This window comes from Atractosteus spatula, chromosome 27 (genome assembly GCF_055471065.1).
Source record: "Atractosteus spatula isolate fAtrSpa1 chromosome 27, fAtrSpa1.hap1, whole genome shotgun sequence".
Classification (NCBI taxonomy): domain Eukaryota; kingdom Metazoa; phylum Chordata; class Actinopteri; order Semionotiformes; family Lepisosteidae; genus Atractosteus; species Atractosteus spatula.
The window spans coordinates 3,700,145-3,717,705 of NC_142732.1; the positions used below are offsets into that span (position 1 = coordinate 3,700,145).

General features: G+C 42.4%; 1 protein-coding gene across 14 annotated transcripts in view; it reads left to right on the forward strand.

Moving 5' to 3' along the window:
• mtmr4 (myotubularin related protein 4) overlaps positions 1 to 17,561 on the forward strand; it is a 68,732-nt gene that overhangs the window by 37,781 nt on the left and 13,390 nt on the right. For 9 of the 14 annotated variants that reach the window (XM_088906808.1, XM_088906809.1, XM_088906807.1 and 6 more), the window contains 6 exons: positions 1,446 to 1,535; positions 9,590 to 9,706; positions 12,382 to 12,414; positions 14,383 to 14,465; positions 15,383 to 15,549; positions 16,552 to 16,648. In XM_088906808.1, coding sequence (XP_088762934.1) covers positions 1,446 to 1,535; positions 9,590 to 9,706; positions 12,382 to 12,414; positions 14,383 to 14,465; positions 15,383 to 15,549; positions 16,552 to 16,648 — 587 coding nt within the window. Of the gene's footprint in view, positions 1 to 761; positions 954 to 1,445; positions 1,536 to 9,589; positions 9,707 to 12,381; positions 12,415 to 14,382; positions 14,466 to 15,382; positions 15,550 to 16,551; positions 16,649 to 17,561 lie in introns of those variants that run through there. The other 5 variants (XM_088906812.1, XM_088906813.1, XM_088906804.1 and 2 more) reach the window with 2 other exon arrangements.

Consider the following 17,561-nt stretch of genomic DNA (forward strand, 5'->3'; position numbering starts at 1 on the left):
GCTATGTCTTATGTCTTTTTCAAGAAGGCTATTCGGAGTGAGAACAGGCAAAAGCTCTTAAGGTTCTCAGATTTACACAAAAAGGTATTTAATAAAGTGCATTTCATGGGCCTTTTATTGGACTGTATTAATGATTCATTGTTCTTGGTCGTGTTCCTTAAAGTAGGGTAGAAGTGGGCTAGTAATCCTTTAGTAATTTACTTTTCACAAAACAGGGCTGATTGATCTGACCAATAGTATTTGACACTTTTAAGCAGGGGCTCTTAGAATTGTACTCATTTATATCTTTCTCAAGGCTACTGCATCAGTCCACACCCAAGATCTGGGCCCTCAACCATTTTCTACCCCAGAACCCTAAATGTCCTGCCAAACGTTTGTACCTGAAAGAGAGTATTTGCTGATTCATATCAAGATACCCATTCCTTTCTCATCTCTGCTGGCCTCTGCTATTGCCACAGCTCCGATGTGGTTCCAGGTGAGATCATTACCAGCGGGCAAAGGCAGGCTAGTTATTCTCCTAACAGCTGGAAATGATCAGTTCAATGATGCAGTGTTCATATACTGAATCATCACAGTTGGTTTTCTGTATTTTAATAGTGTTGCTTTGTGGTGCACCCATAGGAAGCCAAGATCTACTCAGATTTAAAATTGTAACAAGACGAGTGAATGGTATTTGCTGCTTGGATATATTCAACAGTCTTCAAGTTTTCCTAGGTAGCTGTCCTTTTCTTCATTATTTCAAATCTTTCAAGCGTTCAAATGAGGTGCCCCTTCACCTGCTGCCTTGGGTAGCGTAACTTGGATTGCATAATACACGGAGTCAATATGTAATCTGTTGTGCATGGTGTCCGTCACATTTCTCGACTGCCGAAGGGGACATCGGCTTGCTCGTGCTGGGAAAAAAAAACTTCAAAGAAAAGGATCCGGGAGAATTTGGGAAGTTGTTTCAATAAGTGAGCTCTGAATAGTGTTCTTTTCTTTTTGACTTTTTGACAATGTCATAAAGATGATAATATTTGCATACACATAATTGCTGACTTCATGGTCAGTCTTGTAGAGTATTTTTACACTTCAGATGTTAAAGCCCAGGAACATATAATGTATGATGTAATGTTTAGACTTCCTCCTTTGTAGCATTTTAATTTTTAGAAGCATAGAAATCCATCCATCTATCTATTTTCCAACCACTTTAGCCAATTCAGGATCGCAGGGGAGCCGGAGCCTGTCCTGGCAAACAATGGGCATAAAGCCGCTGTTTCATCTGAGTAATGAATGTGGAATTAAAATCATTTAATCATTTAAAGGGAGCAACCCAGGATATAGAGTAAATGCATGGTTTCTTTCAGTCTTCTGTGTGTGAGTTAGAGACTCATAGCTGCGTGTGCTGTTCACTGTGCATGTCTTCACTGTCCAGAGAGCTGACTGTCCTGTTCCTTGTGTGACAGGGTGAAGAGGGACCCCCTAGCCTGGAGTATATTCAGGCCAAGGACCTGTTCCCCCACAAGGAGCTGGTGAAGGAGGAGGAGGGCCTGCAGGTGAGTGAGGCACTTCCTCTGCACAGACCTGCCAATACGTCCCTGGAAAAGCTTGTTCCTTGGGACCTGATTAGTACTACTTAGTGCATCATCTGTTAGGTGTCTCTCGTCTTCCCAGTCCACCGGATGGTCTTATTGTTTTTCAGCTAGATCATGGGTTATCCTTACAACAAGCAGAAAACGTGCACCAAATCTTGTTTCTGATTCACATTACATTTTATGCAAAACAAGTTTTAGTGTGTGCATCTGCCTACAGGGACGATAAAACACCAGAGAACTAATCTTAAATTGTGCAAGTGTGACAGACCTTACCGGCCTTAGTCTCGTCAGTACTTCCTTATAAGAAAAGTGTCATAGAAGAATGCACCTAGCAGAGGTATCTTAAATGCTCAGCCTTGCATTGTGCTGGGGGTTTAAGAATCTGGTTTTGTAAAGCTTTTTAAATCTTGTGTGTGTGTGTGTGTGTGTGCAGCTACACTGACTTGCACACTGGGACAGCCCTGCATTTATTTTTTCCATCAGAATATTTCAGTGCTGCAGTAATGCTGAGCTGTAGCAGTAGAGCGATAAGAAAGGAGCCGGAGATCCTGGGGGCGTGTCTGGCGTCGTGGCCAGGGAAAGTTAAAGCTACCCAGGCACACTCTCCCAGCTTGCCAGAGCTCAGTGCCAGGCGCTGGTGAAAGACCAGATGATATCGGTGGCTCAGATTTACGGCAGTTTATGAGTTTTTAGTTTGACCGTATTTTAGGTTTTATTTTATGAAGTATGTACACGCAATCCCTCTTGTTGGGAGAAAAAGGTTGACCTTTACTACTATCCTCTTACAAATTACAGCCTGTACATTCATTCCTGCTGAGTCATGTCGACAGTAATTTCCAAAAAGACTGTCTTTGGAAGAGATTTAATGCCTTGACACATCAGATTGTCTCTTCTTAATGAAATCTTTGTTCTAGGGGAAGATTCTTATATTTAGTCGTGACATGTCAGCAATCAGATGTATCGGTCCAGTGCCTAGAGGATAATACAAAATGCAAGCTCACTTTGTAAGACAGGTTAATAAAAGCTCTCTGAATTGTGCACTTACATCCAAAAATCAAGCGTGTCAAGTGAAGACGTGATGAGCAACTGAAGCGTTTGCATCGGTGTGGTAGCACACGGGTAAATTCTTGGTTTGTTTCCAAAGATGAAGAATGCAGAGGAGTGCAAAAGCCTCCATTTGTTGAGGGGGATTGTTGCAGCGCAGCTTGGCAGGGTAGAAGATCCTGCCACCTACGGAGTAGTGATAGACGGGGAAAAATCCTGACCCCTGACGATCGCAGCTCGTCTTGTCACACGTGTATCTGGAGCTGAAAAGCTGAGGTTCAAGCAACAATTGGGATTTACTACTGAAAGCCTGTCAAGCCAGAGCAGCCTGAAACTGATGATTGTCATGCCTTCAGAACATTCCTGATTGTAAGGCTTTCAGTGTTTCCTTCAGCTTTAGCAAAATGGCTGTTCTAGATCACGATCCCTACCTTTAGAAGTGTTTTGCCTTGCTGAGTTTGACAATGGATGGCACACAGGTGAAAACTACATGGCAGAAAGGCTCGTACCTGAAGATAAGGTTTTATCAGGCCCTGAGATATGGGAATTTAATCATTGAATACTGTGCTCAGCCTCCGTTCAGTTCAGTTCATTATCACATGCACAAGCGCAATGAAATGCGTATTTGCATGCATGCTCCAATACAAAGACAAAGACATTAAGGAAACACCAAAAACATAAACACAGAACAGCAGCAGTAACAATAACAAGTTAAATAACATACATCTTAGGAAAAAAACACACCAGTGTGAGCCAGTGGTAGGGGTAGAGTTCAGTAGTCTGACACCTTGTGGGAAGAATCCGTCTCTGAACCTGGACGTATGTACCTTTAAAATTGTTTTAGAAGTCTAACAGTGTTACTCTGGGTGGTATCAGAGTCAAAAGAAAAGGTATTGAATTTCAGGCGAAATCCTTTAGGGATGACATTATGTCGACGACATCTGTAAAGGAATAGAAGGTGGTTAGAAAGCCTGGTCTTGGAACAGGTAGCTGTGAAGAGACCGAATGCTGGTTTAGTGAGAGAAGTCCTTTGCAGCCTACACCTGCTGACGCAGCTACCCACCTGTATGTACCTTTATGCTCTTATAACGCTTACCAGAGGGAAGAGGGGAGAAAAATGAGAAACCAGGATGACTGGTATCCTTCACGATGTCTGCAATAGAGGGGAGCTGTACTCCAATGATGGACTGGACTGACCTGGTCACCTCCTGTAATGCCTTCTGGTCAGACAACTAAACTGATCTGCACCTGGATTCCCCTGTTATCTGTGTGTTTGGGCAACACCAGAAATCCCAGGGGCCTTAAGTAAGTCAGGACCTATAGCCTTGAACTTCTCAGCACTTCATGACAGCAGCTTGTAACGGCCCTCAGAGAACCACCAAGGATTTAGGATTTCTCCAACTAGAACTAAGTCAACTATAGTACTGGCTCTCTGGGCCTCTAGAGTCAGAGTAAATTTAACAAACCTGGCCAGTACAGCGTCACTCACTTATTAAGAAAGCTCTGTTAGTGTGCACATTAGTGAGAGCACGCTGTTGGTTTTTTTTCTTGTTTAGAACAGCTGTGGTGGTGTTTTTAATATTTATGTGCTCATCAAAGTAATTGCTTTGCTGAACACACACAGAATATTGCAGTATAGTTTGAATTAATTTGACATCAATAAACCAAAATCTCGTTTGACTGAATTTATTTTCCAGAGCATAAAACACCTAATAGAAATAGGTTTTTGCAGCCCATCTGAGTGTATTTAGATGCTGTGTTCACTGGGAATTATCATCCAGGGGTTTCCTGTTAAAATGAGGTTTATAATGAGTGCATGTCATTCTTTATGCTGGGTTTTATGTATAAGGAGTTACCCTCAGCTCCCCTTGTGATTGCCATCAGTCCACAGAGCTTTCTTGCCAAAGCAGAAGAGTTAAAATCCCTTTGGAACCCCTCCGTCCTCAGTCCAGTCATTCTTCCATTAACAAGCTGGGCTGCCAGTTCTGTTCTTATGATGCAGAATTGACAGTACATGGCTGCCTAAGAAACAATGTGAAGACTCCTCTCCTGGAGTCGGAGATCTCTACTGAACCAATGCATAGTCTCTCAAATCTGCTCTAAGATGATTGCACAAAGTATGCCAAACCTGGAGAATCGTCACAAACAAGAATGTTTCCAGTTGTCAAAGAGAAGCTTCATGATTCTTTTTTTGAATGTTTAGCATTTAATGCGCCATGGAACTGAATTGCTTTCTGATAGACATTCCCTTAGGACGGAGCTGAAGCCTGTCTGACGTACTAAGAGAGTTTGTAAGTTTAAAGTGTTGCATAGGTGGGATGTTGTTGCAGTTACATGAGATTGCTGTTGTCCTATATTGTTGGTTTTACTTTCTATATGAGACCCGTAATGGTGATAAGTTGGTGATTAGTCTGTTATTTCATTGCTCTGTGTATTTGGAGGCAGGTGAGGTTAACATCTTATCTGCTTAAAAAGAAAGTTTCACTTTGTGTAATGTGATTAAGCAGAGCCCTGATGAGGATCTTTTTCCTTCCTTTCTCCATTTCTTTGGAATTTCTCTGGCAGTCCTGTATCATCCGGGTTCATTTGTAAGAAGCCATCCAAAGTGTGTTTTAATTGGCACAGGCGGTTGCACATGCTTGTTCCTGGACAACCTGGAGATTTCATGGAAACTGAGGTTAATGTCCGCCCACACACACGCAAACACCAAGGCGAGTTGTAGGGAAACGTTCAGCCACACATGAAACAGAAAGAAACCAGCAGTTACAAAAAAAGAAGTGAAGGCTGTTTAACGAGTCGTAAATCTTTTATTTATGTTTTAATTTTGAAACCAATGGAAAGGTAGTGATTTTTTGGGGATAATCCCACCAAAGCTCAGAGTGGCCATAACACCTGGGCTGAATCCATTAAATGTAAGATATTGGCTCACTAAGTAAAAACCACCCCAGTCTCTGACACAGAGAGCTCGGTTGTAATGGCTTCACACTGCAGCTGGAAATGAAGTGAATTATAGCATCTGCTTGCATGAGCTTCTGCACGGTTATGAGACCTGCTGCTCATTGCTAGAGCGAGTGTATTGTAGGATTTGTTTTCGAGCTGTGGTTTATGTCGTCGGCTGTTCACAGTGGCTGCGCTCTTATTTATCTTTTGCCCGGTGATTGACAGCTTGGTGAACAGGGCTCCCACTTGTGGTCCAGTTCATTATTTAGGCAGGAGCCTCATCCAAAAACATTAGTCACCTCTGTTTCCCTGCTGCTTCAAGCTGCAGACAGGAAAACGTGATAAAATGTTTTCTGCCCCTGCAGAGGCTAGAACTCTGGTTTTAAGTAAAGCAGCTTCACACTCTGAATTCAAATGTGCAGCTATAGAACCACAGGAACCAGGGAAATCATCGCATTTCTAATGCGACTCATGTTGTCTGATGGACTCCATCCTCATAGTCCTAGAGCACAGAGAGGGATGTGTGGTGTAGGATCACGTCCTGTCCACACATGTATTCCTTCAGCTGGGCAACATTTTAACAACCTCAGTCTCTGCAGATAGCAGATTATAAATGTCTTATTCTGGCAGAACGTGAACAATGTTTTAATCTGTCATCTCCTCAGTCAGTAAGTGCTGTCCTTGTTTAAGGTCTCTGAAGGCTCAATGTTGCCGGTGAAGCCAATTAAACCTCGGCCTCTTAAAAGTCTAAAATGCTAATGTTTTCTCAATCATTTTGCATACGAAGTTTGGTTGTATTAATGTGAAGCTGAGAAAGGGGGGTCTTTTTTAAGATAGTTTTGGTGTACAGTAATATATTTACTATTTTTACAGTACACTAGACATATTGTAGATTGTTTTGATCTCTTTGAACATGCTTACAATACAGCAGCTTTTGGTTTCTGTTCATTTCAGCATAAAGTTGGTCATCCCTTTGTCTGACATCTACTTTTTCTTAAGCGCTTTTGGTATTCTTCAATCCCCCGGTTCTTTAAAAATTAAGTGGTTGAAGGCGTGAAATTGCATATACTGCAAAACTACAATGGCTGGTAGTAAAATGTGATTGCTTTCCCTTACTGCTTTCCCAGGTAAGATGTACTACCCAATTATAAAAATGAGTCCTCCTACAAGGGCAGGGAGACCATGATTCACTCATCTGTAAGAAATTTAAAAAAAAGAAAATGAGTCAATGTCTGTCATTATCATTGTGTGTAGTTCTCTTGCTCAGAACTGGTCTTCTGGTCTGGCTGTAAAAGAGGAAAGTGGAGGGGTGTCACTGGAGTTACTGGCAGCCCATGTTACATTTGTATGATCCCCCGAGCCTTGCTAGATCACCAAGGCACTTCTGAAGGATGAGCGGCACTCAAATAAGTTGAGAGGAGATTTTGGTATCCTGCAGGCAGCCTGAAACAGAGATTTGAGGCAATAAGTGTTAAGTTTAATGCTTGCATTTTGGGAAGAGCAGCTTGGCCAACAGACGTTCCTGACATGATGCATCACCTGCATTCAGCAATTTTTTTGATGAAACGTTTGCTTTAGATTTCTTGAGGAACGATGCCCAGTGAAAATGAACAAGAACACAAAGCTCTTGGCACTTTTTAAGCTGAGACAGATTTCTGGAAGAAGAACAAATCGTGAAACAGTAGCGATAAAGGTGGTAATTTAATAAAGAAAATTTCATACGAAACATCACTATCACTGCTGAATAATAAAAATTCTGCGGGGGATCATAAATTAATATTATATAAACAAAAAGGTCAGGCAAAATGGGTCACTGACTGGAGTCAGAATGAAGATCTGAGCCTGTTAGACCCAGCCCCTGATGTTAGCTGGTGTAAGGGCCTTGCCAAGCCCCAAAGGGGTCATAGTGGTAGGCCATGGGATGCTTATGGGATCTCGTGAGTTAACAAACTCACTTTCTTTATTCATTAAGAATGGCTGGGAGATCATTGCTTTAAGATAAGACATCAGAACTTCGCTTTTTGCATCTTCTTTGTATCCATGTTTCAGGTCCACCCACTCATTCCAAGTGTACAGGGAGGAATTTCATCACTGCTGTATGAGGCAGCACTGACAACCAACAGGAAACTAGTATTTTAAGGGAATGCTTTCTTTTTTTATCGGAGACTCCAAGCATTAATGGTGGAAAGAGTAATAGAGAAGAGTTCCACAGCAAGATTAGCCCCTATATCAACATACAGGCCCAGGACAAAACCAAACTGCCTTTCTGGGGGGTTTCCTCAGTGTCTTCTCCTCATTCCTGTGCTGTCACATGCTTATCAAATATTTATCTTTCAAACATGCTTGGAATTCGAAAGCAGCTGAGCATGGGTTTACTGGGAGACAGACGGATGATGAGTGTCTGAAGATATTGGTGTAGCTACTGCTGTTTTTTTAAGAACAACTGGAAAAACTGGGAGTTTGGCCACTGGGGAATATTTCACAAGGGTTTCAGACCATGTTTACTCTGGGCAGAGAAGTTTAGGCTCCGAGAGCATCTGTCGAAGTTACACGATGCGTAAAAGAACTTGATATGTATTGGGTTCTTGTCAACCATGTTAAACTGAATGTATTAGCAAAGTTAATTTAACCCGTGTTTGCCACCACTAGGAGCTAAGTCAAATGTTGAAAACCCAGCAGCTGATTTTATTTTAGTAACAAAACAAGTCAGTTGTTAGTTTTTGGCAAGCCAGTAATGTGCATTGTAGTTATGAAAGCTGCAGTTATTGGTGCATGTATGGTAATAATTGCCCTAATGTGGTAATTACTTTTCATTGTCATTGGGATGATATAATTAGTGGAGTACCACAAGGATCTCTATTAGGACCAAACCCTTTCCTAAGTTATAGCAATTAACTCAATTGATTCTGGGATAGTTGGTAAATCATTCAAGTACACAAATGATACCGGCAGGGAGGATTTAGAAACGTTGTATAACCTGAAAAGGAAATCCAACAAAATTTTGACCTAATTCAGAACAGGGCCACCACAATAACACCTGGTAGGTGGCATTCATTATAGAAATGTGTGAGGTGCTGCATGCAGCTAAGAAAATCTTAAATTACAGATGGAAATTGGGAAGCAAACTTGAAGAGGGTACTTATGAGAAAGACTGGGGTGTTTGTTGACATATCATTTTCATCTTCCAGCTAATATTCACGAAGCCTTAAAAAACTGAAGCCCTAAAAAACTGTTGGGAAATTAAATTAAGGAATGTTATGTGAAAAGAAGGGAATATTCACTTTTGTGTTTTGCATTCCTACAAGAGGTTTTGCTTAAGAGCTGTTTCGGATTTCTGAGAGCTGCTCTCCTGATCAAATGCGACACTGTGCATTTTCAGTCAAAAAAGTCCTGCCTGAACTGATGAGGATTTAAATGTTTTCAACAACCTGGGATTGGGCCATAGTATAAAGCCCGTCACAGAGGACTGCTGTTTTGCAAGCTGACTTCTTGAAAGACTTCCCTTGCCCTGGGGCCTTGTGTGCCAGACCTTTCCACACAAACATTTGCCCAGCAGAAATGCGTCACTCTTGGATTCTGTTATTGAGAATTTACAGGGAGACCTCGCAGTTCGGGAATAAGGATTGCCAAGTCAGCCCAAGTCAGGTCACTTGAGCAAAGGAGTTTTTGCGGTCTTTCACGTTCTCGCTATATGTATATATATTTCAACAGGGGCACAAAGTGTTTTTCTGATCCTTTACCGTGTGTTTCTTTCTGTTCAACAGAAATCCAAGTTAGATGTGCAGGCCTGCAACCAGAAAAAACTGCCTCAAATCAAAATCGCTCTATGTTTCTGTGTCAATAAATGAAGAAGTATAATGGGGTTTCTGCACTGGCTGACAAATGGATGGGGTCTCTTGTTGAAATGTGCTGTTGTCATGTTACCCAAGTGAAGCTTTCCCCTAAGGGGGTTGTTGATGGGATAATTTATCCATGTAAGTGAACCTGACGGGAATGTCTTGTTTTTTTTTTTTTCCCCCAATATTTTCCAGGTGCCATTCCCAGTTCTTCAGGGGGAAGCAGCTGAGTACCTGGGGCGTGCAGATGACGCCATCATTGCCATGTCGAATTACAGACTTCACATTAAATTCAAGGACTCCGTCATTAATGTACGTACCCTGGCGCTGGTTTACCCCACTCAACCTTTTTGCAAGCCACTTTATTCATAGCAGTTGTGTGCCTTGGTCCTGACTTGTCTGAGCTATTCTGCAAGCTGGCACTGCTTAGCAATTTGAACTGTAGAGCCCTTGATTCAGCGGTCAGCCCCAGTCCTAGACCATTTGAGACAAATTTGCGATGCATCACTAGTATCACTAGTGTGTTTTCTGGAAGCTGCCATCTTACTAAGATCTGAAGTGACAATCTGCTTTTTTTTTGCGGGAGCTTTGAAATGCATCTGGTATTGTAATTAGGAAGCCCTCTGCGCTCTGTATCGATTTCTCTCGCATTGTTACTGACATCACAACCCAATCTAGATTGCTTTTGAAGTACAGCCCAGCCTAGACATTAATTCCAATGTATCCTATTTTACATACAGTTAATATAAGACATAAGTTAATGTTATTATATCTTTCATTGTCACATCGCAAGTCTCAGGGTTATTCATTCCATCACTGTTTGTTTACAAAGAATAAATTTGAGGTCCAGAATAAGTTTTAAATGATGAAATTTAAACACCTTCAGGTATGAAACAATATACATGTGTGCTTTTATATTTTTCTGCTGGTCTAGGTTGATGAATTCTAAAACGTCACAGTACATAATGCATCATGCTGTATTTATTGCAAAAACAAATCGCTGTGCATTAATTCACACCCCTATCCTCACCCTCCATTTGTTAGAATCACCAGGGAAATAAAACACTAATGTTGTCCTAGCAGGTTTAGCTTGTACCAAATGTATCTGTTTGTGATGTTAGCATAGATTCTCCTTTTTATAAAGGTTCTGTCATGTTACAGTACATGCAGTGCCTTTGTTCTTAGCAACTGATCTCAAGCTATGTATTTACTTCAACACTACACAGTGCAGAAAATAACTGCTTCATGCAGGCATGGAGCTGATAAGTATATATTGTTTGTAGAGGAAAGCAGTGAGTCAGTGATGTGAAGTAGGCAGAGATGCAGAGCAGCCAGGGAGATGAGTGTACCAGAGCTCCAGGCAGCATTTGTCCGCTAAGTAGACTAAGACAGTCAGAGATGGGGCTTTGTTTCCATCTGTTTCTCAGAATGAGCTTAATAATTCAATTTCAAAGTGGTGAGTGGTTGTAATCTCTTGGCAGGACCACATCCCTCTGCTATGACAAAGGTCACAAACTGTCTGATCATTATGATTTACTTCAAAAGATGCTGTATATACCCCTGAAATGCAGCCTCTAGCAGCTGAAACAATTTCAGTAACTGCAGCTTCCATTCTAGGAGGATATGATTGCTGTGGACCTGTTCTCCAGTAACAGTCATAGATAGGTTTGGTTCTCTGCAGTTCATAGTTCAAAACTCTGCCTCCAGGGTGTTGAGCGCAAACGTTCTTTCAAATCTCTTCCAGCTGACCTTTAATCTCTGTCCCAGTAGCAAGTGATGGCTAACGAAATGGCAGAAATTGGGGTTCTCGTGGTTTGCGTGAAATATCGCTGTACAAATTCCATCTTTCAGTAATGTGCAGTGTAGTACTAACAGTAGCAGTAGCCATGCCAGTAGACACAGCACTACACTTGTCCACTTGGTGACAGTGCAGCTGAATGATGGGACAATACAGTCATGTCCTGAGACCATATCTTCATTGTTCATTAAAGGCAGTTCCACTTCACCCTCTCTGTGCTTATACAGGGAATAATTGGGATTTTCTTCCCAGCACAAAAAGCTTTTGGATAATTAGTAAGAAGATGCAGAAATGCCACACCAGTAGGTGTTCCACTTCTCTGTTCTCTGTAAGCCCCTCGTGCTTGTGAGGCTCACAGCTGGAGCTTTGAAAGGAGCGAAGGTCGTGGGCTGGAACAGAAGGGTCGAGGCTGGTCTCCCTCTGGGATGCCAGCCCGCTGCAGGGTCATGGACAAAGGGCCGCTCTCAAACAGCCAGTCAGCCGTAGTTAGCATGTCTTTGATAGGTGAGAGGAAGTGGGAGCATCTGGCAAAAACGCAGAGCATGCAAACTCCAGACAGTCAGACACCCAGGGAAGGGATCAGACCGGGCCCCCTAGAACTATGAGACAGTAGCACTGACCACCTCTCCCTGCCCACCCGTGTGCTGCCCTATACATCATAGAAAAGACTAAAGAATGTTTTACAAGTCATATCACTAGATAAGTTTTCCATATCCCCTTCCTGGGTTTGGCTTGATTTATTAAGCTCTTACTTGTTTGACCCTAACAACCCAGCAGTTGTTTATCGTTTAATTGTTATAACTCTTTAGAACTCTTTAGAGAAGGCTGAAGCCTTTGACAAACAGAACTAACTTTCTTCTTGGTCAAAGTGCTGGGAGTTCAGGAGGAGTACTAGCTTTGTTGATGGGGGACGGACACAATAATTTTTTAGTTTTTTCAGCTCCCTTTTTCATTTTTTTTTGTGTTCAGAATTGCACAGCTGCAAATCCTCCACATTTTATTTCAGTTTAGATTCATCTCAGCTGAGTTTTATCAGCTTCATGATTGCACGTCTCTCTGCTTATTCAGCTTGACCTGCCTTTCACCAGCTTTCACTTCCTGCTCTTCTTTATTTTGACCTTTTTGTTTAGCATTTTTTCCCTTTTTCACTGTGCTTTTCTCTCCGTTTTCCCTGATGTGGTGTTTGTAGATCTTTCAGCAGGGGGTGGACAATGAAATATCAGTGAGTACTCTGCACATCCCTTTACTCTGAATCCTGCCACGCTTCTCTTGCAAGCATTCCTGGGTTAATACTTACAGTGAATACTCAAGCTTCTCATTTGGTCTGGCATGAAGCAGTTACATGCAATGAGCTAGTTTGGAGTGGTGGAGTGGCTGATCTTTGTGAATCTCCCAGTTATGTTAAAGATCAGCTCTTGGAACGTGCCGTGCATGAGATCTATAAGCAAGCAGGGAAATTTGTCCGAGGTGTTCACTTTCAAAAGTGTGACGCCGTGTTTGTCAAGTGGCCCATCTAGTACTAGTGCTGGCCCAGAGCACGGATTGATCTGTGTGGCCCAAACATTGAGGGTTCGAGCCAGGGTCACCAAAATAGTGGCTCTTAATTGCTCAAGCACCAGTGGTGCAAGGCAGGAGGTAGTCTTTGGGACTTTCAGTAAAACAGTATCTCCATGTGAGTCCCTGGGCGGCTACAGGCTTTCAGTGACATCACTTTAAGAAGTGCTGCTCCTCCAGATGGCTCTTACTCACCTGTAATGTGCTGTGGAGCTTGTAGCATTTCAAAAGATGAGTGGCTCTGAGAAGTGAGTGTTGCAGGAGGATGCCTGCATGTCTCATTCTCACCCTAGCAGGTACAGTAGACGGGGCTGGAGAGACGAGTCTTAAACAGTTGGCGATTCCAGATTGGGAGAGTTTTAAGAGATCAAAACATACAAAATGTATAGTTATACACAAATAGTGTAGCAATGCTGAGAGCACGGCTTCTTTAGAAAACACAGCTGCTACAGGCTCAGGCCAGAATGAGAACAAAACATTGGCTCACCCAGGAAATCGCAAACTCTGAGCTTGCTTGCAGCTTTCTACATTCCTGCTGCTGCTGCCCAGTGGAAGTCCACCATCACATACAGGTTTTAGAATTTGGTCCTGGTAGGTGGTTTGTATTCTTTTTTAATTCTTTTTACTGAAAAGTACAAAATTCTGTTTGTTTGTTTTTAATTCTGTTGCTGAACGAACCTTTCCTGTGGTTTTAGGTTTTAGGAATTGATATTTGAAACCTGATATATTTCACAACGCAGTTAATTCAACTAAATAAGCTTCTTATTGAGTTAGGCCTTTGTGCCCCACACTGACTATGCTGTCCCCTTCTTGGAGTCGTGGTGAGAACTTCAAGGAGCGTCCTTCAGATGCTTCGGATTAGCGTTCAGAAAGCTCTCCACTGAGCCTGCCTGGGAGGCTCGACTCCGTTGATCTTCTTAACTGGTTACATAGTGAATATAATATAGTCTTCCTCCTGCTCTGAGCTGAGAGTCGCAGCCTTGAAGGAATGCCTGTGCCAGTCAGGAATGTGAGCAAGTCAGTGCTGTAGTGACTCTGGCAGATGAATCTTCTGCCGAGTTCCTGCTCCTAGCTGTGTGCCCTTTCTTTTCGTTTTCATGCGTCCTCCCTTCCTCCTACATCTCCCTTGTTGCTTTCACCACATCACACAAAAGTGACCTCTGATGTCTTACTTGACGAGTCACAGGTGTCTTCTACTGTCCCTGCATATTATGGAATGAATTAGGTGATGAATTGGTCAGTGGTGAGACTCTAAAATCTGACTGTTATTAGTAGAATGGCTGAGTTTTCAACTGCCGTCTGAAGGTGGGGGACAGGTGGGACGTTGACAGATGTTTGAGGAAAGTCCCAAGAACAGGAGATGTAGGAAAAACAAAAAAAACATTGGTCAGGGAATCATCACAAAGTGGGAATATGAGAATCGTAGACGAGTAAAATAATTGCCAAGCAGTTTGAGATTGCAGTTTCTTTTTTTAAGCACTTTGAAGAAATTCAGCTAGGTTTTGATTCCAGTACAGTCTGCCCTCCCTGCCTGCCGCCAGCCCTCCCAGTCTTGTCACTGCGGTAGACTGCCCAGAGCTCAGTCCCTCCTAATGCAGCAGGCCCACACCTGATCGAATGACTCCTCTGCCATCAGGTGCCTCTGAGGTTAATCGAGAGCGTGGAGAGCCGGGACATGTTCCAGCTGCACATCATCTGCAAGGACTCCAAAGTGGTCAGGTACAGTCTGGGTGGCCTGCAAGCTTGCAGAGCATGGGGAGGAGAAGGAAGTTGTGGGGTGGTCCATAGCAACAGTGCTGGAGAAAGATGCACAAGGCATTGTGGTCCAGTGGCTAAAGGCAAGTGAGGTTCCTGGTTCAAGTCCCTGATGTAGTGAAAATATGATACCCTGCCTTCCACGGGGAGACAAGATCCTTCCTCTCAGTCCAGGATGAATCTGGGATCCTACAGTAATTATCTGTGCAGCAGGCAGGTTTATAGGTGGTACTTGTTTAATCTGGATACACACTCAAAAATTCTTTCTGATAAAAAACATTTTGAACACTCAGTTGTTAGAGTTATAAACCACGCATTGTAACTCAATGGAAAAAGAAACTGGCAGACTGCTGCTCCTAAGTTCTCTGATTCGACACATCAGTTATCTGCTTCCTACTTGCAAATCTCCGTTCCTCAGCTTTGATTTCAGCAGATAAGAGAAGCAGGCCACCGACTAGGGAAGTGCTTTGACACTGCTTTCTTCAGTGTACAAAAGACCCCATGTCTGCTTTGTTGTTTTTTTTAGTGTCTTCCAAATCCTCAATGGCAGATCTTGACGTATTATTTTATGTCTTTCAGAATACTTTCTGAATTGCTGGTGTTCTTGTGTACTGTTCTAACAGTTCTGAACTTTGTAAGCATGTAAAATATGGACAATTCAGGTTTTATCGGTGAGAAAGATCAGTGCTTCCTTGCCTAAAAACAACAATATTTAGGCAAATGGGAAGTGTTCTTTTGGTGGGTATTGTACAGTTCAAGTTTCTTTTCAGAAGCTTGAGGTATCCATATTACTGCACAGGATCTTCATGTGATGAATGTGCTCTACTCTTCTGATCACACATACACAGACAGAATAACCCCCCTTGCTATATTTTTGCCAGGTGTCACTTCTCCACCTTTAAGCAGTGCCAGGAGTGGCTGAAGAGGCTGAACCGGGCGATCGCCCATCCCTCCAGGCTAGAAGACCTGTTTGCCCTGGCCTACCACGCGTGGTGCCTTGGGGGTAGTGCCGATGACGAGGATCAGCATGTGCACTTGTGCCGCCCAGGTGAGGACCACCACAGCCCCCGCCCCCCTCACACTCCTCTTCAAACATGCAGGCAGCGTCACACATTCCTTCTCACAGCTACATGCATGATTCAGGTCTAAAGCAAACAATAAGGTTCCAGAAACTCTTAGGGCATTGTTTGCACAATGACTTAAATCAGGTTGGGATAAGATATTTTCTTACAAGTTTATTGTAGGGCCCTACCAAATTCCCGATTGTGAAAAATGTGACACAGGCCATGCGAAAATCTCACCTACACCTCCCCTATTTGTGTTTTGTTTTATTGTTGTGGTTTATTCACCAAAGAAGCTGCAATTTTTCATATTTTATGCTTTTGGAGGTTTCATTTAAAATAAGTTAAAACTGATGATCCCTCCCCTTGATGAACTGTTCACAAACCTGGGGGAAACTAATCTGAATGTCCACAATAGATCTTAATGAATCAAATGTAAATCAATAAGTACAGTGCATCATGTGAATGAATTGGTAAGTCATATTTAGCATAGTGAAGGTGACATAAATCTGATCACCCCATGGTGACATAAGAAGGCCAAGCCATGTGTGAATACTGTTACATCTAAATGAGAATTGACACAAGAAAATAGTGGTCTGTTGCTTTAAGTTAAGAGGCTTACAAGTTTATTTTTTGCTATTTTCAATTTTATGTTCATGTTTTGTGTCAAAACTGTGAAGTTTAAATATCATATACTATGAATTCTTAACATTTTGAAATTTTATAACCATGAAATTTATTCTTATTTGCACAGTCAAAGGGTCTGCTTCTTCATTGTTGAGGATGGTTCCTGTAGGAGCAGCCTGGTGCTAGCTACCATGAATGTGAATGCTTTCTTCCAGATTATTGTTGGTTAGAAGAGTTGAAAATAATGGTAATCATCTGTAGGTTTGTGTAGTGTTGAGTGTGAGGAGCTGCATACACACAGACCCTCTACAGAAAGGTGGAAGCTTTGTCAAACCCAGCGATTGTGTTTCTTGTGTCTGAAGGTGACCACGTCCGACACAGGTTTGAGATGGAGGTGCTCAGAATGGGCTTTGACATGCAGAATGCCTGGAGAGTGTCTGAAATCAACAGCAACTACAAGTGAGTGATAGGCACAGTTCTGATTTCCAATTCAAGGAGGCAAGGGGATGAAACGCAGCAAACTTCCGGCCCTCAGAACAGTCCTACAGATATGTAAAACCCTCTTTTAAAAGCCTGTAAAATGTTTTGGAGTGATTTTTCCCCTCATTTTGAAAAGTTACTGGACCTGACATAGGACACTGGTCGGTGACTGGGGGCTCAGACATTGGGATACAAACTTTTAAAGCAGGGATCAAGCAGGTCAAAAACAGATTGTTATTCTGTATTTGTCTTATTTTTTTTTGTTGATGGCAATTAGAGGTTCCTCAGTCCTAAAGAATTGCAGGCAGTTTTAACATAATGGTAGAAAGCAAATCTATTCTGGGCAGTGCTTTGTTTTAAGCAGTTTATAAAGTAAATACGTGCAGAGCAGCAGGGGATCTCAGACACATTGTTTAGTCTCCCCAGAGGGTACAAGCTCATCTGCTGGGGTATAATTAGACCAGATCATGGCGTTCTGTACCTGCAGGAGTTACTGGAGTACTATACCTGCTAGAGACAAATAAGTTCACAGCAGAGAATAACATGCAACGGTTGAGCTGTTCCGTTAAAAGGAATTTACCAGACAAAGCTGTAAAGTTGTCCTGCCTTCGTCAGCTTGTGTTTTCAGCGCATCCCGGGTTTCAGGCCTCTTTTTGATTTATTTTTTTTTAATGAAGGAAATTGTAATCCTTGGAGGTCTTAGCTGGGAGGTGGTTGGAGAAGATTAAAAACGTTTTGCGCGTAGCTTCCAACTCTTCACTTCAGTTAGACTTTTGAACTTTTCCCTACGTCAGCCACTCGGAGATGGACGATGCACAGAAACGGGAGGAGAGCCTCTGTGGGTTTTCTTCTTTTGGTTTTTTAGTTTGAATTAGAGTGCAATTGAATATTT